Source organism: Heterodontus francisci, unplaced genomic scaffold, assembly GCF_036365525.1.
Source record: "Heterodontus francisci isolate sHetFra1 unplaced genomic scaffold, sHetFra1.hap1 HAP1_SCAFFOLD_534, whole genome shotgun sequence".
NCBI lineage: Eukaryota > Metazoa > Chordata > Chondrichthyes > Heterodontiformes > Heterodontidae > Heterodontus > Heterodontus francisci.
In genome coordinates, this window is record NW_027141511.1 from 153905 (window position 1) to 175062 (window position 21158).

The window sequence follows — 21158 nt, forward strand, 5'->3', positions numbered from 1 at the left end:
CTATCCTTGTTATACGATTTCGGAACATTTTGTGTTAATATTCCCGACCTAGATTATTTTATACCCTGAGAAACGTTCCGAAATGCTTGTCCCAAATATTTGTTTATTGGATCACAAAGCTTTATTTTTTGAGAACTAATCCTCACTAGAGTTCTAGATTATAACTTGTAAATGGTTCAGCTTGATTTTAAATCAGTTCGCAATTTTAAAAAGGTCCTATGCCTTTTAATTAATTACACAATTCTATGTTTAGCATTTTTAGGTAAGTATTTCCCAATCAATAATAATCAACTGTACGGAATGTCAATTTTGCAGAGATCAGATGTGCAATAGGTGTCAATTAATGGGAATTTATTGCTTCCTCCAGATAATATGGAATTGCCTGTTAACCTATGTTCTTTTAAGCCAACAAAAGATCAATTGTCACTGAACTGAGACAGCAGAGAGATGCTGGATTATATGTAGGGTATCCATTTGCAGAGCCCTTTATGGAGAATATTGAGCAGGAAACAATGCCAGACACTGTTACTGAAGTTAGAACAGCTTCGATGCAATCATTGGAACATAGACTGCTTACAGCACAGAGAAGACCTCTCGGCCCATCGTGTCCGTGCTGGCTCCCTGCAAGAGTAACTCACCTCGCACTCTCCCGCCTTTTCCCTATCGTCCTGGAATTTATTTTCTCTTCAGATAATTTTCCAATTATTTTTCTCGACAGGTAATTGTCCAATTATTAATCACAGCTCCTTCAATAGTCATTATTTTCTCCGTCTGGAAATTCACAATTGGTCCGTCAATTACTGAAAATAAATTTAGTTGAATTAATCTTCTTTAAGGGCGTTTGATTCTGCTGTCTGAAGCCACTGAATACGCAAAAACATGGGTATTCAACATCCCAATAAGCCAAATATAGCAACCCATTCAAAATGCGGTATCTAAGAGATGCAGTCATTCTTTCGTGTGTTTATACGTTTTTAAAAAAAAGATTGTTCAACGTCTTAAAGCCAAATAAATTTCTGTGGACATTTGCGACTCCGATTTTGTGACTCAAACGGAGCTCGTGCCCCATTAAATAGACCAATACAGATAGCCAGCAGAGGAATTGCCTCTCATTCTACTTTCAGAATGACATTGTTGCTTTGAATTTAAACATTCGCGTTGCAACAATCTGGGGGAGTGCGCACCAACTCCCACAGTGTGTATGCAGTTCTAGCTATTGAGATGTAATCTAATCTTTAGCTGGAGGAAAGTAGCACCAGATAATTTACACCGATACCCAACAACGAGCAATGGGGTGCAGATTTAATACAATTCTTCTTTTGGCACCGGAAGCAGCAAGTAAAGCTGAGGTGATGCCAGAATGTGCACAGACTGATTTCAGCTGGCTTACATAATCAACGAAGTTTATTTTCTTATCAAAGAAGATTAAAACAGAAGTTTTCAGACATTTGGCCCTTCGAGACTGTGCCAGTAAAACGGTGGCTTTGTCCCAGCTAGGCAAATAACGGGCAGTGCTCCAAGCTATAACCTGTGTACACGAACAACCTCGGAGAGAACCTACCTGTTGAATCTTAACAAGTCTCATTTAAGTTAAGTAGCTCGAGGGTGGTGGTGCGAGAGACAGTATGAACGTCCTGACAGGTGACTTTACACTCCATGAGTACACATTTGTGAGGCATTTTATTTGAAATGTTTTACCATAATGATGGTTTTCCTCATATGTAGGCTTCCATCGAACAAAGTCATGTTTTGTTAAAGGACCCATAATGTGTTACAATTATTATGATGCCCGTTATTCCTTCATTTGTTGTTGATCATGTGGTGGCAATAAAATTATTCTCAATATAAAGGACGTATTATGAGAGAGGGAGAGATAGTAAAATGTAGGTATTTCGTAGTAAGCATTGTCATCTCTGAAAAAGCCAATAGTTAAAAATGTTTGGTTGTGTTCGTAATTCGACGTCGTACCTCTGCCATTTTTTTTTTTACTTCAGTCGATTGACAGTGAACTGAAAAAAGTAACTTCAAGTTTCATGCATTTATCCCTGGCAACAGACAAGCATGTAATGATTCCTGCAAGGTGATGTCTGGTATATGACAGTTGGAGTTATAATACCAGCAAGTCCATAGTTCTTCTAATGCTGTAAACACGTAACAATTTGATTCACTGGATATGTCACCATTTTCTTTAGATCATCTCTGAATTTAGTCTGGGTCACTGCATAAATAAATGTGTTCGTGCAGCAGCTTAAAAGCAGGAGCATATATCCAGTTTCTTGAAGGATGTAAACCGGATTATTGTTAACTGCATAAGAATAAGCATTAGTAATTCTATAATACAAGTAATGGATCGTGTATGTCAGCCACAGCAGTATAAAATTGCCAGATATACTGAACAGTAAAATTATGGATTTTCGCCTGCTCTCCATCTCAGGATCAGAATTATTTTCTGAGCTGGTTTTGTTCCTCAGTGCCCTGCGGGCTCTGCTGGCAACGATTATATGTCTTACGGTTAGAGAATTGAGCAGCAAAATAATGAAAAATGGCAGGAAACTCGTCGCAATGCGGTTAAAATAAGAAAATACTAACCAAACAGGTAAAATATAATAGCTTGATCTTATCCGACAATACCATGGCATTCCATTAAATATATATAGAGGTTCATATACAAAGTACCAAGCGATGTTTTTTAAACAGCCCAGAGCTAGCACTGTGCCTATAATGGCAGCTGCCGTTTTCTTGGTGCAATATATAATTTTCAGCTTCTGATAGCAAATGGCTATGCATCTATCAACGGTGAAAGCGACTGTCAACCAGACAGAAATGTCTCTGGCGGCATAAGCAAGGGCGGTTTTGGTCTGACATACAGGAGTCAGGGACAGATAATTTCCCGGAAAGTACATGTCAATGATCCGATTGAGTACAACACCAGTGATGACAACCAGGAGATCAGCCACTGCCATGGCCACCAGGTAATAAGTGATACATCTGGAGAGGCCACACTTTCCCCGGGACAGGACCACAATCGCCACCATGTTAACTGTAGGGAAGGGGAAAAAATGCAAGTCAATAAATATTGGCAGATTGATAGACTATTCTAATATAATAAGACACTATAAGTTTGCAGGCAAAATGCATTCATTTCAGAACTTTGTTACTGCATTCCATGTGGAAATAATGAGCTAGCATTGCCGAGTAAATGTAGGTTGCAAATTAAAACGATTTCAGCCGAGGTTCAATGTGTAAAACTCTTGCTTCTGAGTCGGAAGCATTTGGTTTAATGTCGCGCTTCATAGATTTGAGTGAAGATTTGTCCGTAACGCTGGTTTATCAAAGATGAGACAGTGGAGGACCGGTTGAAGGGAGGGAATTCGGTCTGTGAATGTACATCAGGCTGGAAGGTTTGGACATGTGGAAAGCGTGTCTGAATGACAACTTGTGGTCTCTGGATTCAAGGGAATTTGTGACATCACTGACTATTCCAAGTGACAAATCGTTTATCCTGTATAACCCGTTGCCTTTTTCCAACCACTTCTTAGATGGTGGTGATATAAAAACGTTTACATGCACTCAGCTGCTCTGTGCAATTAATAGATGAAAGCAAATGTCGCTCTATGCTCTCCACGCAGATTGTACTGTAAATTCGAGTAATGTCCCTGGGCGTTATTGATATGTCAGTGGGTAAGGTTTTACGTTATTCTGAGTTACACATTTATGAAATATTAGGATTCTTCTTTGTCTGATCCGCCCGCTGATCTCGGGATCTGTGATGCAGTTCGGCAAACTCAGAGATGCCAGCAGAGGCAGGAATGCTAACAAATACTCTTGATATGAGCAGCACGTGTGGAAATCACCTGAGTGTGAGAGATGAGAGAAGACATGATTAATCTTGCCACTAAAATGATCTCCATAGACAACGGGCTGTTTAATCTGCCTATTAGGGGAGGCGCATGAAGAACAGGGGAGGTATCTGAAAGCTGACAGCGCCTATCAGACCTAATAATCGAACAGAAGTTGAAAGGAATTGCGTATTACCTTTGATCAACTATGTGCTGGCACCATCGGCAATGTCTGACAGATTACAATTACTAATTAGCGCTTTCAATTGGCTGCATAACCCAATACTGACCAAAGGTTTTGCATGATAAAGTACCTATTGGACTGTCATGATTGTTACTTGTACAGCAGTCGATTTGTGTCTCCGACATAATGATCAGATTAAGAATCAGCTTGCCTGTTTTGTCCGTGGTGTTGGATGAACAACGTTACTGCAGCATTGACTTGATACCCACCGTAACTATATCAGCAACTCTCGCTTGGAAAGAAATATTGTTATATCACAAAGCGGTGTTTGATTTACATTGCCATCTGTTTATAATATATAGCATCCTATGCAAGAACAAAGAACAAAGAACAGTTCAGCACAGGAACAAGTCATTCGGCCCTCGAAGCCTGCGCCGATCTTGATGCCTGCATAAACAAACACCTTCTGCACTTCTGGGGCCCATATCCCTCTATTCCCTTCCTATTCATGTATTTGTCAAGATTTCTCTTAAAAGTCGCTATCGTATCTGCTTCCACCACCTCCCCTGGCAGCAAGTTCCAGGCACTCACCACCCTCTGCATAAAAACCTTGCCTCGCACATGCCCTCTAAACTTTGCCCCTCGCACCTTAAACCTATGTCCCCGAGTAACTGACTGTTTCACCCTTGGAAAAAGCTTCTGATTATCCACTCTGTCCATGCCGCTCATAACTTTGTAAACCTCTATCATGTCGCCCCTCCACCTCCGTCGTTCCAGTAAAAACAATCCGAGTTTTTCCAACCTCTCCTCATAGCTAATGCCCTCCAGACGAGGCAACATCCTGGTATACCTCCTCTGTACCCTCTCCAAAGCCTCCACGTCCTTCTGGTAGTGCGGCGACCAGAATTGCACGCAATATTCTAAGTGTGGCCTAACTAAGGTTCTGTAAATCTGCAACATGACTTGCCAATTTTTATACTCTATGCCCCGACCGATGAAGGCAAGTATGCCATATGCCTTCTTGACTACCTTATCCACCTGCGTTGTCACTTTCAGTGACCTGTGGACCTGTACGCCCAGATCTCTCTGCCTGTCAATACTCCTAAGGGTTCTGCCATTTACGGTATACCTCCCACCTGCATTAGTCCTTCCAAAATGCATTACCTCACATTTGTCCGGATGTCAGTCCATCTGCCATTTCTCCACCCAAGTCTCCAACCGATTTATATCCTGCTGTATCCTTTGACAATCCTCATCATTGTTGGGGAGGGTTTAAACTAATGTGGCAGGGGGATGGGAACCAAATGAGGTCAGTAAATAGTAAGGATGTAGTAACTAAAGCCTGTAAGGAACTAGATAATGAAGTCAGCGTGACTAAGGGAAAGAGTAGGCAGGGAGCAGATGATGAAAGCAAAGGGACTGGTGGTCTGAGGTGTATCTGTTTTAATGCAAGAAGTGTAGTAGGTAAGGCAGATGAACTTAGGGATTGGATTAGCACCTGGGAATATGATGTTATTGCTATTACTGAGACTTGGTTAAGGGAAGGACATGATTGGCAACTAAATATCCCAGGATACCGATGCTTCAGGCGGGATAGAGAGGGAGGTAAAAGGGGTGGAGGAGTTGCATTACTGGTCAAAGAGGATATCACAGCTGTGCTGAAGGAAGGGACTATGGAGGACACGAGCTGTGAGGCAATATGGGAAGAACTCAGAAATAGGAAGGGTGCGGTCACAATGTTGGGGCTGTACTACAGGCCTCCCAACAGCGAGCGTGAGATAGAGGTACAAATATGTAAACAGATTATGGAAAGCTGTAGGAGCAACAGGGTGGTGATGATAGGAGTTTTTAATTTTCCCAACATTGACTGGGATTCACTTAATGTTAGAGGTCTCGATGGAGCAGAATTTGTAAGGAGCATCCAGGAGGGTTTTCCAGAGCAGTATGTAAATAGTCCAACTCGGGAAGGGGCGATACTGGACCTGGTGTTGGGAAATGAGCTGGGCCAGGTGGTTGACGTTTCAGTAGGGGACTACTTTGGGAATAGTGATCACAATTCCGTACGTTTTAGAATACTCATGGACAAAGATGAGAGTGGTCCTAAAGGAAGAGTGCTAAATTGGGGGAAGGCCAACTATACCAAAATTCGGCAGGAGCTGGGGAATGTAGATTGGGAGCAGCTGTTTGAAGGTAAATCCACATTTGATATGTGGGAGGCTTTTAAAGAGAGGTTGATTAGCATGCAGGAGAGACATGTTCCTGTGAAAATGAGGGGTAGAAATGGCAAGATTAGGGAACCATCGATGACAGGTGAAATTGTGAGACTAGCTAAGAGGAAAAAGGAAGCATACATAAGGTCTAGGCGGCTGAAGAAAGACGAAGCTTTGAAAGAATATCGGGATTGTCGGCACAATCTGAAACGAGGAATTAAGAGGGCTAAAAGGGGTCATGAAATATCTTCAGCAAACAGGATTAAGGAAAATCCCAAAGCCTTTTATTCATATATAAGGAGCAAGAGGGTAACTAGAGAAAGGATTGGCCCACTCAAGGACAAAGGAGGAAAGTTATGCGTGGAGTCAGAGAAAATGGGTGAGATTCTAAACGAGTACTTTGCATCGGTATTCACCGAGGAGAGGGACATGACGGATGTTGAGGTTAGGGACAGATGTTTGATTACTCTAGGTCAAGTCGGCATAAGGAGGGAGGAAGTGTTGGGTATTCTAAAAGGCATTAAGGTGGACAAGTCCCCAGGTCCGGATGGAATCTATCCCAGGTTACTGTGGGAAGCGAGAGAGGAAATAGTTGGGGTCTGAACAGATATCTTTGCAACATTCTTAAACACGGGTGAGGTCGCGGAGGACTGGAGAATTGCTAATGTTGTCCCCTTGTTTAAGAAGGGTAGCAGGGATAATCCAGGTAATTATAGACTGGTGAGCCTGACGTCAGTGGTAGGGAAGCTGCTGGAGAAGATACTGAGGGATAGGATCTATTCCCATCTGGAAGAAAATGGGCTTATCAGTGATAGGCAACATGGTTGTGTGCAGGGAAGGTCATGTCTTACCAACTTAATAGAATTCTTTGAGGAAGTGACAAAGTTGATTGATGAGGGAAAGGCTGTAGATGTCATATACATGGACTTCAGTAAGGCGTTTGATAAGGTTCCCCATGGTAGGCTGATGGAGAAAGTGAAGTCGCATGGGGTCCAAGGTGTACTAGCAAGATGGATAAAGAACTGACTGGGCAACAGGAGACAGAGAGTAGCAGTGGAAGGGAGTTTCTCAAAATGGAGACGTGTGACCAGTGGTGTTCCACAGGGATCCGTGCTGGGACCACTGTTGTTTGTGATATACATAAATGATTTGGAGGAAAGTGTAGGTGGTCTGATTAGCAAGTTTGCAGACGACACTAAGATTGGTGGAGTAGCAGATACTGAAGGGGACTGTCAGAGAATACAGCAGAATATAGATAGACTGGAGAGTTGGGCAGAGAAATGGCAGATGGAGTTCAATCAGGGCAAATGCGAGGTGATGCATTTTGGAAGATCCAATTCAAGAGTGAATTATACAGTAAATGGAAAAGTCCTGGGGAAAATTGATGGACAGAGAGATTTGGGTGTTCAGGTCCATTGTTCCCTGAAGGTGGCAACGCAGGTCAATAGAGTGGTCAAGAAGGCATACGGCATGCTTTCCTTCATCGGACGGGGTATTGAGTACAAGATGTGGCAGGTCATGTTACAGTTGTATAGGACTTTGGTTCGGCCACATTTGGAATACTGCATGCAGTTCTGGTCGCCACATTACCAAAAGGATGTGGATGCTTTGGAGAGGGTGCAGAGGAGATTCACCAGGATGTTGCCTGGTATGGAGGGCGCTAGCTATGAAGAGAGGTTGAGTAGATTAGGATTATTTTCATTAGAAAGACGGAGGTTGAGGGGGGACCTGATTGAGGTGTACAAAATCATGAGAGGTATAGACAGGGTGGATAGCAAGAAGCTTTTTCCCAGAATGGGGGATTCAATTACAAGGGGACACGAGTTCAAAGTGAAAGGGGAAACGTTTAGGGGGGATATGCATGGAAAGTTCTTTACGCAGAGGGTGGTGGGTGCATGGAACTCTTTCCCAGCGGAGGTGGTAGACGCGGGCACGATAGCGTCTTTTAAGTTGTATCTAGACAGATACATGAATGGGCAGGAAGTAAAGAGATACAGACGCTTAGAAAATAGGCGACAGGTTTAGATAGAGGATTTGGATCGGCGTAGGCTTGGAGGGCCGAAGGGCCTGTTCCTGTGCTGTAATTTTCTTTGTTTCTTTGTTTCTTGTTATCCGCAACTCCACCAACCTTTGTGTCATCCGCAAAGTTACTAATCAGACCAGTTACATATTCCTCCAAATCATTTATATGTACCTCAAAGAGCAAAAGTCCCAGCACTGATCCCTGCGGAACATCACTAGTCACATCCTTCCATTCAGAAAAACAACCATCCACTGATACCAACTGTCTTCTATGACCGAGCCAGTTCTGTATCCATCTTGCCAGCTCACCTCTGATCACGTGTGACTTCACCATTTGTACCAGTCTGCCATGTGGGACCTTGTCAAAGGCTTTACTGAAGTCCATATAGATAACATCCACTGCCCTTCCTTCATCAATCATCTTCGTCACGTCCTCAAAAAACTCAATCAAGTAAGTAAGACAAGACCTCCCCTTCACAAAACCATGCTGTCTCTCGCTAATAAGTTCGTTTGTTTCCAAATGGGAGTAAATCCTGTCCCGAATAATCCTCTCTAATAGTTTCCCTACCACTGATGTAAGGCTCACACGCCTATAATTTCCTGGATTATCCTTGCCACCCTTCTTAAACAAAGGAACAACATTGGCTGTTCTCCAGTCCTCTGGGACCTCATTTGTAGCCAATGAGGATTCAAAGATTTCTGTCAAGGCTCCAACAGTTTCCTCCCTTGCCTGCCTCAGTATTCTTGGGTAGATCCCATCAGGCCCTGGGGACGTATCTCCCTTAATGCTTTGCAAGACACCCAACACCTCCTCCTTTTTGATCATGAGATGACTGAGACTATCTACACTCCCTTTCCTCGGCTCATCATCCACCAAGTCCTTCTCTTTGGTGAATACTGATGCAAAGTACTCATTTAGCATCTCGCCCATTTCCTCTGGCTCCACAAATAGATTCCCCTCTCTGTCATTGGGTGGGCCAACCGTTTCCCTGGTTACCCTCTTGCTCTTTATATACGTATAAAAAGCCTTGGGATTTTCCTTAATCCTGTTTGCCAATGACTTTTCATGAATCCTTTTCACCCTCCTAACACCTTGCTTAAGTTCCTTCCTACTGTCTTTATATTCCTCAAGTGCTTCGTCTGTTCCTGGCCTTCCAGCCCTTACAAATGCTTCCTTTTTCTTTTTGACGAGGCTCCCAATATCCAGTGTTATCCAAGCTTTCTGAAACTTGCCAAACTTGTCTTCCTTCCTCACAGGAACATGCGGGTCCTGGATTCTAACTAGCTGACATTTGAAAGACTCCCACATGTCATATGTTGATTTACCCTCAAGTAGCCACCCCCAATCTAAATTCTTCAGTTCCTGCCTAATATTGTTATAATTGGACTTCCCCCAATTTCGCACCTTCACCCGAGGACTACTCTTATCCTTATCCACAAGTACCTTAAGACTTATGGAATTATGGTGACTGCTCCCGAAATGCTCCCCCACTGAAACCTCGACCACCTGGCCGGGTTCATTTTCCAATACCAGGTCCAGAATGGCCCCATCCCTAGTTGGACTATCTACATACTGTTTCAAGAAGCCCTCCTGGATGCTCCTCACAAATTCTGCCCCATCCAAGCCCCTAGCACTAAGTGAGTCCCAGTCAATATAGGGGAAGCTTAAATCACCCACCAGCACAACCCTGTTACCTTTACATCTTTCCAAAATCTGTCTACATATCTGCTCCTCTACCTCCCGCTGGCTGTTGGGAGGCCTGTAGTAAACCCCCAACTTCGTGACTGCACCCTTCCTATTCCTGAGCTCCACCCATATTGCCTCGCTGCATGACCCCTCCGAGGTGTCCTCCCGCAGTTCAGCTGTGATATTCTAATAAACCAGGAATGCAACTCTCCCACCCCTTTTACATCCCCCTCTGTTCAGCCTGAAGCTTCTAAAGCCTGGAACATTTAGCTGCCAATCCTGCCCTTCCCTCAACCAAGTCTCTGTAAAAGCAACAACATCATATTTCCAAGTAATAATCCAAGCTCTAAGTTTATCTGCTTCCTTACCTGTTATACTTCTCACATTGAAACAAATGCACTTCAGACCACCAGTCCCGCTGTGCTCAGCAACATCTCCCTGCCTGCTCTTCCTCTTAGTCCCACTGGCCTTATTTATTATGTCCTCCTCATTTATTTCACCAGCTGCCCTACTGCTCTGGTTCCCACCTCCCTGCCACACTAGTTTAAACCCTCCCGCGTGACGCTAGCAAACCTTGCAGCCAGGATATTAGTGCCGCTCCAGTTTAGATGCAACACGAAAGAGTAACACAAGAAAAGAAATTACGAGAGACAGAAGAAGAAAGGGCGACGAGAAATCCAATACACCAGAGCAAGTCGAGGAGAACGTAGATATGGCAGTTGTAGTCAAATCAATGTATTTACCGTATTATTTCAAAATAATTGAGGTAATGATTAACGTTTAAAAGTGAAGCTTGGATACGTTTTTACTAAAGATATAAAGTCAATAAAAAACGCATTTTTCTGAAGTATGTTAATTTTCTTCTTCTTTGGCCTCCTGGTCTCGAGAGACAACGGGTAAGCGCGTGGGGTGGTCATTGGTTTGTGAAGCAGCGCCTGCAGTGGCTATAAAGGCCAATTCTACAGTGACAAACTCTTCCACAGGTGCTGCAGATAAAATTGGTTGTTGGGGCTGTTTCACAGTTGGCTCTCCCCTTGTGCTTCTGTCTTTTTTCCTGCCAACTGCGAAGTCTCTTCGACTCACCACACTTTAGTCCCGCCTTTATGGCTGCCCACCAGCTCTGGCGATCACTGGCAACTGACTCCCATGACTTGTGATCAATGTCACAAGACTTCATGTCGCGTTTGCAGACGTCTTTAAAGCGGAGACATGGACGGCCGGTTGGTCTGATACCAGTAACGAGATCGCTGTACAATATGTCCTTGGGGATCCTGCCATATTCCAAGCGACTCACATGGCCAAGCCATCACAAGCGTCGCTGGCTCAGTAGGGTGTATATGCTGGGGATGTTGGCCATCTAGAAGACTTCTGTGTTGGAGATGCGGTCCTGCCACCTGATGCCAAGGATTCTCCGGAGGCAGCGAAGATGGAATGAATTGAGACGTCGCTCATGGCTGACGTACGTTGTCCAGGCCTCGCTGCCATCGAGCAAGGTACTGAGGGCACAGGCTTGATACACTCGGACTTTTGTGTTCCGTGTCAGTGCACCATTTTCCCACACTCTCTTGGCCAGTCTGGACATAGCAGTGGAAGCCTTTCCCATGCGTTTGTTGATTTCTGCATCGAGAAATCACTGTCTACGTTGAAGAAAAATAAGTATAATTTCAATGGAGTATTATATTGAGTAAATAATGTAAAATTGGGATAGTTCAGCCATTTAGCGGTGACCACAGAATCGGTAGCTATTTCTCATACATGTCCACCCAAGCAGATTGAATGTACAGAACAAAAAAAAGACAATTTAACACAGCTTTGCGCAATTGCTGAGCGTACCACTTACCTGGGACACCAAGAGCGGCGAGAAATGGATAGAAAATAGCATACACCTGACCGGTTACTGGCTCATGCATTTTCTGTTAGAAGCGATTAGGTCTCAACAACCTTAGTATATGGTTGGCAGTAGAGTCAATATATAGATGACTGGATCCCCCAGTGATACAATTAGGCAACATCATTACTGATGTCAATTCCACACCTTCGGGAAAATCTTTCTTTTTTTTCTGATCTTTTCATAGAAATGGTAAGGAGATACTGGTTTCCCCAGTGTCATCAAACTAAAAGCAAAGAAAAGAGCTCTGGCCTAACCAATCAAAGCCATGTCATAAAGAATGAAATGAAACTTGGCAAATTAAATATTATTATTTCCTAACTCTACCACGTGCTCCAGACCCCGTGGTGTTCCTGCTGAGAGAAGGCCTCAAGCGTACTGTGAGATGCAGTGACTTCTTCTCCAGGCCCGCCAGAGAACCGAGCAAGCCATGGAAGAGTTTGTGCTCATCCCAACTTTTTCAATGACAACTTAACTACACACGAGGTTGCCTTATTGTCACCATCCCAATATATCTGAATTTAGTCCGCCAATTTTAGAGGGACATAAATAATAAATACCCAAATCATAAGAATAACAAAGGGAACCATTAATTTAAACAGTATTACTGTTTCTTTTTCCAACACTTGCTGCAATTACTGAGATGTCCATCAGTGATGGAAGGCTTCAATTGTATTGGTGGACACTGCGTGTTCCACTCAGAAGCGGACATTGCTGTCATGTTGTAAGCGTGATGATTGTCTTCTGCCAACTCAACAAATGAAATCCAAGAAGATTATTCGGCTTGTCACTTTGACTGGTGGCATATGGTTGGACTCCTACCCTTGTGGCCTAGATCTTCTTTTGGAATAAGGAGATCGAGTGTGGGAGGCTTTAATAGCTATTTTGTGTATAAGCATTTGCCCGGGTAATGCTCAGAGGCCTAGTCTGTGAGAATCCAGAAGATCCAGAACATTGAAGCATCTCCTAGAATATTGCCTTCTCTTGCTCAATTGATAAGGTACAGATTGGAAGCTCTCAGTCAAGGCCACTAAAAAGGCGAAATCCAGACAAAGATTTATTATGGAGCAATGAAATCAGTTTTAGATGCACAATGAATTTTAAATTTGGCATGTCGAAGAGTGGGGAAGCACTTTTTCAAAATGATCACCATCTTCCTCGAATCTCAAGTCTGGAATAGAGCATAATTTGATAATAACAGGAATGTTAGTATTATATAGCCCGGTAGGCAGCTATTTGACACGCCACATCTGTGTTAGTTCTCTGAAAGACTTATTCCCATTCTCTTGCACTTCCCCCTATGATTTCCCTCCTTTCCACAATACGTATTAATTTGCTTTTCAAATTTCATATCGAGCCTACGTCCACTACGTGTCTGTTAACTTCTCTGTGTCTGAGGATATTTTCGTGCAATACGCAAAATAATCTAACCCATTCACTTTTTCTGTTTGCTGATGGTGATAAAACATTGTGATACAGTTGTGCATACGTCAACTTGTGAAAATAGTTCCCCTCATATTTCCTCTGAAAATTTCTTGCAGGTAAGCTGAGATAACTGGATATCAAAGCGATCATGCTTTACTTGCCTTAGCCCAGCACCAGATTTGAAATGAAAACGTGTTAATCATGGTCCGAATGTAATAAATAGATGACGTCAGTGATCATGAGACACGGAACTGACCTGGGCGAGCAAAAGTGTACTAGCAGCTCTTGCAATTGGGCAGATCAAATCATAATACAGCAATATGGGGTAAAATCAGTCTCCATCGGCTTTGCTAAGTAGCAAGAACATAAGAAAGGGTTTCTTGAACACTTAAAGTATAGAGGTATTCAGCCAGGGGCTTGAGACAATCCGGCAAATGAACCCACGTGGAAGGACTGCTGACAGAGGGACCACATGAATATGTGTTGCGTTCATTGATATTGGTGCCTCATAGTCACGTGAACAGCGTGCTTTCTACCCGGGGTGTAACTGCACTGTTGTTGCGCTTTGATACCATTGTTCAAACATGAGCATGTGCCAATCTGGCTTATTCTGAATAAAATACAACCACTGCCAGATATAAGGGTATCACCATCAATCATTCTGGAACTTCGAGTGAAGCTAGTGTTAATTGGTGCTGACTCCCCAAATTCAAACAAAACTTCCAGCTTTTGCATTTTAACTCCCTCTATAATTCTTAAAATGCTTGCAGGACCTCAACTCTTTTCCTTCCAGTGACATCGGTTCCCACATGGATCAATTCTGATAGTTTTACTTCCAACTTCAACATATTCTTCATCCTCTCAGTGATGTCATTTATCCTGGCACCATGGAGGGAATAAAAATAGCGAGACTCCAGTCGGTGGTAGCTGAAATGCTGGTGTATCCCCAGAATCTTCTTTGATCAATGCATTTCTTAACAACCCACAACCCCACGTTGCCTTCTGAGTCATCTGTCCAGCATTGCTGAAGATGTGGTTCAGAATGCACTTCTCCAAGATGTCATCACCAGCAATGATATTCAGCGTTGAAATCGCTTTGAGAGTGCCACAGTCCCATATCCCTCCAGCACTGCCTGTCTCTTCCTCGCCTGCCAGAGGTCAATGGACTGACTATACTCCTGAACTCTATGTCGCTGCGGGGAGACAAGCTCCTTGAACGTGCGCTCTTTGTAGGTGATGGAAAGACTTTCGAGAGTTAAGAGAAGAGTCACTCCCCACAGAATACCCATCCACGGACCAGCTCCTATCGCCACAGTATGTGTCTTGCCCAGTTAAGCTACTGTTCAATGGAATCGACCACGATGCTGCAGGTAAGGGATTTGACGCTGGTTGCGCCAGTAAATTTCAAAGGGGACGTGATGACTTCCTGGATGAAGTATTGGCTAACTAACAGGAAACAGAGTCGGGCAAATGGTGCATTTTCTTGTTGGTAAACTTTAACTAGTGAAGTGCCACAGGGTTCAGTGCTGGTGCCTCCAATATTTCTGATTTATATTCATAACTTGCATGAAGGGATTGAGAACATTGTAACTAAATTTGCGGATGATACAAAGAACGGTAGGAAAGCACGTTGTGAGGAGGACACAAAGAGTCTGCCAAGAGATATGGAAGACGGAAGCGAGTAGGCAAAAATTTGGCAGATGGAGTATCATGTCGGAAAATGTGAACTTGTCCACTTTAGCAGGAAGAATAGAAAAACAGAATATTATTTACATGGAGAGAGGCTGCAGAATCTCTGTGGAAGGATCTGTTTTTCCTCATTCATGAATCACAAAAAGTTAGCATGCAGGTACAGCAAGTAATTAGGAAGACAAATGGAATGTTGACATTTATTGCAAGGGGGCTGGAGTATAAAAGTCAGGAAGTCTTGCTCCAACTGTACAGGGCATTGCTGAGACCACACCAAGAACACTGCGTGTAGATTTCGTCTCCTGACTTAAGAAGGGATGTCCTTGCATTGGAAGCAGTTCAGGAAAGTAATCAAGTACCTTAATCTGTTTCATTTAACAATTTGCGACCTCCTGATGTTAATGGACAGGAGAATTTGGTGATGTGGACAATCTGTGGCTGCTCTGATATCGTCCATTTTATGCTACCAACAAATATTAAAATTTCCCCGCACACTCGATGAAAGAATCAACGAATCCCTGGTATGATAAATAAAAGCAAATGCTGCGAATGCTGGAAATCTGAAATAAAAACAAAAAGTGGTGGAAATGCTCAGCAGGTCTGGGAGCATCTGTGAAGAGAGAGAAGCAGAGTTAACGTCCCTGATATAAATTTTGAAGTAAATCTCCAGTGAGGCAATTTAGGTAACATAATTAGAGCTGTTAATCAATAATGTACGGAACAAAATTAGAAAGGTGGTTTTAATTGTTATTAATTTCAATTCACTTATAGAGGCTTCAATGATTAAATACCAATAGATTGAAAGAGAGTGGGGATCAATCACTGCCAGTGAAGCACTAGCAACTAAAAGACACTGGGCTCATTAACATCAGGTGAATAACTGTATGGCACCTAGCAGGTTTTTCACTGCAACTGCAGGGTTTGAGTTCTCTCAAAAACAGACTGTTCCAGTTGCAATCAGGTTATGACCAGAGTGTGTGATAACGTAGGTTTGGGAACTCGGTGTGGCAGCAGCCCTGGTTATTGCTGTGGGCAATCCATTCTGCCCCGTCTGGTGCAAACAAATAATTTGCAACTTACATGTACTGGGACTCCTGGGTTAATTGCTGCTGGAACTGGTTGCAATGTACGCCTGTCAGGTACTGATCACTTGTGACCTAAATGTGAGCCGCAAAACTAAGATCATGATTTGTAGATTAACACAGGTTTTCTGCCTGACATGGCGTCCGGCCTCAGGTTACTGAAAAAAAAACTCGCCAATCTCCTCATTGCTGTGCATGGGAGTAAAAGTGTGATGTAAAGGACTGGATGAAGACTATTGGATGTAACCTAAAAGCTGCTGCTGATTCACTATCGTCCTTTCAAAGACCTGTACAGAAAAATGAAAGACATGGAAGCAGCAATATAATAATTCGTTTTAAACAAGTCGGGTGAAGTTGGCCTAACATGAAAAGACAGAAGGGCAAGAGCCCACCGGCAGATTACCTTACAATTTGAAGATAATTCAAATGAAAAGAGAACGGGGTGCAGTGGAAATCGGCCTATCGATTTGCTTCATCCGTTTTTGGTTCTTACAGAAAACCAATTTCACCCTCAGGAGCGTTTATTACCATCTCTACATGTCCTTGAGAAGGTGACGATGAGCCGAATGATCGATCTGCTGCAGTCCATGTGGTGTACGTACACCCACACTGCTGTTCGGAAGGGAGTTCAAAGTTTTTCACCCAGTGACAGTGAAAGAATGGCGATAAAGTTCCAAGTCAGGTTGATCTCTGCCTTGGTGGTGTTTTCAAGACTTTCTTTGCCCATCCAGGTTGTACAAATTGCATGCTTGGAATGTGCTGTTGAAGAAGTCTTGGTGAGTTGGTGCGTTGCATCTTGCAGATGGCATGAATTGCTGCCACTTGGCGCTGATGATGGAGGGAGTAAATGATTAAGGTGGTGCATGAGGTGCTGACCATGCGGGTTGCTTTGCCCTGATAGTGTCGAGCGTATTGTGTGTTGTTGGCACTGAACTCAACCAGGCAAGTGGAGAATATTCCATCACACTCCTGACTTGTGCCTTACACATGGTAGTTAGGATTGGGGAGCCTTGATGGTCCTGCAGGTAATGCAGATCACGAAGCACTTTTGCAATGGGTAAACCGAACATGGTATAAGTTAGAATAGGGCAGCAGAGTTTTTACTGTGTTCAAATTTATGGAAGATGCAAGAATGGAAGGCTCGCAAAGGCCACTGGAACAGTCACACAACATAATTATATTCAACAATGCAACGAAATACAACTTGCAGCCTTTGGGAAAATTAACTGGGGACACGATTTTAGAGCGTGACAATTTTGACTAACCTCATATGTATGGTTATCCAATCGCAATAATCACTGGTAAGGTTATTTCTGTCACAATCTTAGATACATAATCAACCAAGTCTTCACTTGGGCTCTATGCAAGTAATAAACGTCATGCAGAACTAAATAAGTAGGGAATGATGAAAGAAGGAAGCATGGAGAACGGAAAGCAAATCTGCAGTGAATTTTGTGTACTGTCCAATCTATTTTCTAATCATTCATGTGCCATTGTTATCATAGTTTAAATGTTTAAACAATTCATGTTAATGGATATATCAAAATGTACTTCCTGTCTGAATTGAGCCTGTGTCACTGCGTAACTGCAAGTGTTTAGTTAACAACTCACAATGAAAAGCCTATATTTGCCTTCTTGAAAGATAAAACTGGGTTTGATACGCTGAAAAAAACGAATGCTAGTCATTTTGAGCAAAGGTGAAATGTGCGACAAACGTCAACCACCTGGTATTAAATTGCCAGATATATGAAGAAGCAAAATATTGATTTGTCCTTTGTTTTCCATCTCAGGATCATTGTCATTTTCAGTTCTTATCTTGCCTCTGAGAGCCCTTCTGATTCGACTGGACACGAAAATATGTTTTGTAGTCAATGCATTAAACAGTGAAGCTAAAACTAATAGAGTGAAAGTCGTTTTGGTAAGGTTAAACATCACAAAGCCTATTCATGATGTTGTTGTATAGCAGTTACACCTGAAGGTGTAGCACCAGGGTTATTGGTTGGCATCCTTCCATCTACAAAAGATGATGAACACACAGCAAACAGCCCATTTAGGTGAGGTGTCTTCTCTTAGTATACCTTTTCTGGTGGCTGTAAAGGCCAATCATTGAGAAGCAGGTTCTGCCGCAAGTGCTCCACGCGAAGCTGCCGAGTAATATTATGAGTTGTTCTTTCTGATGTTAGCGCCTATTGCGAAGCTGTTGTTGTCACTCGTCGTCGTGGTAGTACACACTAGTTCACGGGGTGTGTCTCCATTTCCCTCTTTTGCCAGCTCGTGACTTCCAGGTGTAATAGTTGACATTTAGGACCTTCATGTCACATCTACAAGCATCCTTGAAGTGGAGCTTTGGGCGCCCCACTGGTCGCCTGGCCCGGGCTATCTCACCATACAGAAGGTCTTTTGGTTTGTGACTATCTTCCATTCTGCAAACGTGTCCATCCATCGATGCCAACTCTGTTTGATTAGTGTCATCACATTTGGGAGCTCTGCTTTTGAGAGGACTGCCACATTTCTGATTTCGTCCGGCGCTGCAGGATACATTGTTAATAAAATTTTTCTTCTTTCTTATCTTCTTTGGCCTCCTTGTCTCTAGAGACAATGGGTAAGCACGGGGAGGTGGTCAGTGGTTTGTGAAGCAGCACCTAGAGTGGCTATAAAGGCCAAGTCCAGAGTGACAGACTCTAAAATACAGAAAATATAGGATTTTAAATACTCAGTCCCATGGAAGCTTCGTAAACAGATCACTACGCATACCAAACCTTTAACAGCAACCACAATTCTTTTGGTGCAGTATTTGATTTTCGGCTTCTGGCAACGTACTCAATGATCAAAGGTAAAAGCGACAGTTAAACAGACCTAACTGCCTTGGGGGGTAGGCAGTAGCACAGTCTTGAGGCGATACACTGGCGTAATAGACAGAAATCTGGCTGGAAAATGAACGCTAATTATTGGATTCAATATGAGTGGCGCATATATGGCAAAATGGTTTATACCTGTACGAGAGTTGGTAACCAGACGACACAGATCACAAATTTAAAAAAAAACAAGGGGAAGTTTTTTTTTAATATGCAGCGATTTGTTATGTTCTGAAGTGCAATGCAGAAAAGTGCATGAATACAGAAAATCCACAGCAAATTTCAAAAAGAAATTGTATTCACACCTGGAAAGGAGACATGTGCAGGGCATTGAAGAAAGAGTAGGAGAGTGGAACGAATTAAAAGCTCTTCCAAATTCGGCGCAGGCATTAATGGCCTCCTACTATGCAAAACATTCCATGATTCAATGACTGTAAATCTGTTGCTGAAGTCATTCTGTTCATGAACCACTCAGAAGGATCTGGGCTGTTTCCGTAGGTCGGGAACAAGTTCAAACTTCTCAGTGTTGGTGAGTGAACGTGCCCGGTTCCAGTACTGATGCCACAGATCATCAAATGTCCATTGTACATGGGGTCATTGACTGAGGAAGTCTGTTACACAGGCTTCAGCTCTGGGTCTGCACGACATTTACATAAATACATATGTTCTGGTCGAATTGCTCTGATTTGGATAATCCCTCCATTAGTTCCTTTAACTTCCAGTGAAGCAATGTGAGAACAGCTTCGGCCAGGCCGAGGAGGGGTGTGGAGGAGGGGGACTCGTTGGGCCTCCGTTCAAGAAAGAGGCAGAGATCTCAGACCGTCCTGGTGAAGGATGGAGGTGTAGAGGGATTGGACATCCATGTTGAAAGGGAGACGGTTAGAGGCCACCATACTGGAAATTATTAAAGTGATGACGGGAATCAGTGACTCACGGAAGTAGGTGGCAAGGGATTGGAATCGTGAGAAGAAAAAATCTGCTCAGTGGGGCAGGAACAGGCTAAAATGAAGGATCGACCAAGGCAATCCTGTTTGTGAATTATGGAAAGGAGGTAAGGGTTGGGCAATTATAAGGTTGGAGGCCTTGAAGGGATGATCTCCAGAGAAAATGAATCAGTGACTGTCCTGGATACAATAGCTTGACGTGCGATGGTTGATCATTGTCCACGAGGAGGTATGAGGAAGTGTCAGGGTGCTTCCCCTCTGCAAGGTAGAAGTCGGTAGGTCAGACTGCAGCACCACCCTTGTCAGCACGTTTGGTGACAATGTTAAGGTTGGACAAATGAGAAATGAGTACTGTAAGTTCAGAGGGAGTTAGGTTAAATTGAGTGAGGGGAGCAGAGAAATTGAGGTACCGATTTCATGCCAGCAGTTCTCAAAGAACAGAACTAGCGAGGATCAAAATGTAAAATTCCAGAGGGAAGGTTCCAAGTGGAGGGAGAATACTGGAGACAGGTAAATGGGCCTTTTGTGTGGAGGGAAGAGTGCTGCCCAAGGAATTAGATACGTACGTGAAGATGATGAAAGAAGAGCATCGTGCAAAGATTGAATTTCATTGAGGTGGAATTATAAGATGAAGCTTTGGCCTTTGCTAAGAACATATCGTTCAGGGTCAGACAGCGGAAGATGGGAGTTTGTCATGGATAAACAGAGAAAGGTAAGATGGGAAGAAGGTATGGGGTCAATGAGAAGTAATGGGGAAGAAGGGTCCATCGGGGTGTTTGTGCTCATATTTAGTGAAGCTTGCAATCCTTCACTGCTGAAAAAAATGTTTTCTTAAAGATGGATTAAGGATGGAATGAAACTGCCGACCAGGACAGCTTTGAGATAAAGTGAGTTGATGCGTGTTGTGGCATATGGCATTGAGTGTGAATCTCAATATGTGGCAAGAACAGCAATTCAACGAATGATGACTGTTTAAGTGATATCTGTAATTGTGGGTGGATCTGAAACAAGAAGAGTGGAATTTCACGAAGAATCCACGTGGAATAAGTCAGAGGCGCAGACAGTTGCAAAGGAAAAATTCATGGCTATGAAAGGGCGTTTTTTGTAGATACCTGATCAAACACGAGAAGGGAAATAGAAAACAATGAAGGTGAACAGTGTAGAAAATCAAACAGAAAAACCTTCAGTGTGAAGAAGAGAATTTCTTGAAATGGATATTCTTGGAAGAGAAAAGGCAGTGAATTAAACAGTAATGAAACGCATTCTGGTGAATTAACGCTGCACCTCTACAAGGCTAATATATCTTACCTCGGGTGTGGTGTTCAAAATGAAA

General features: G+C 43.1%; 1 protein-coding gene across 1 annotated transcript; it reads right to left on the reverse strand.

The window, feature by feature from the left end:
• Positions 1 to 2135: 2135 nt before the first annotated feature.
• Positions 2136 to 3035, reverse strand: LOC137363940 (probable G-protein coupled receptor 139). The gene has a single exon (XM_068027445.1). It carries the CDS (start codon positions 3033 to 3035, stop codon positions 2136 to 2138), a length of 900 nt encoding a protein of 299 aa, XP_067883546.1.
• Positions 3036 to 21158: the final 18123 nt, after the last annotated feature.

Coding starts and splice junctions, on each gene's coding strand:
- LOC137363940 (XM_068027445.1), bottom strand. CDS start 3,035: ATGGTGGCGATTGTGGTCCTGTCCCGGGGAAAGTGTGGCCTCTCCAGA.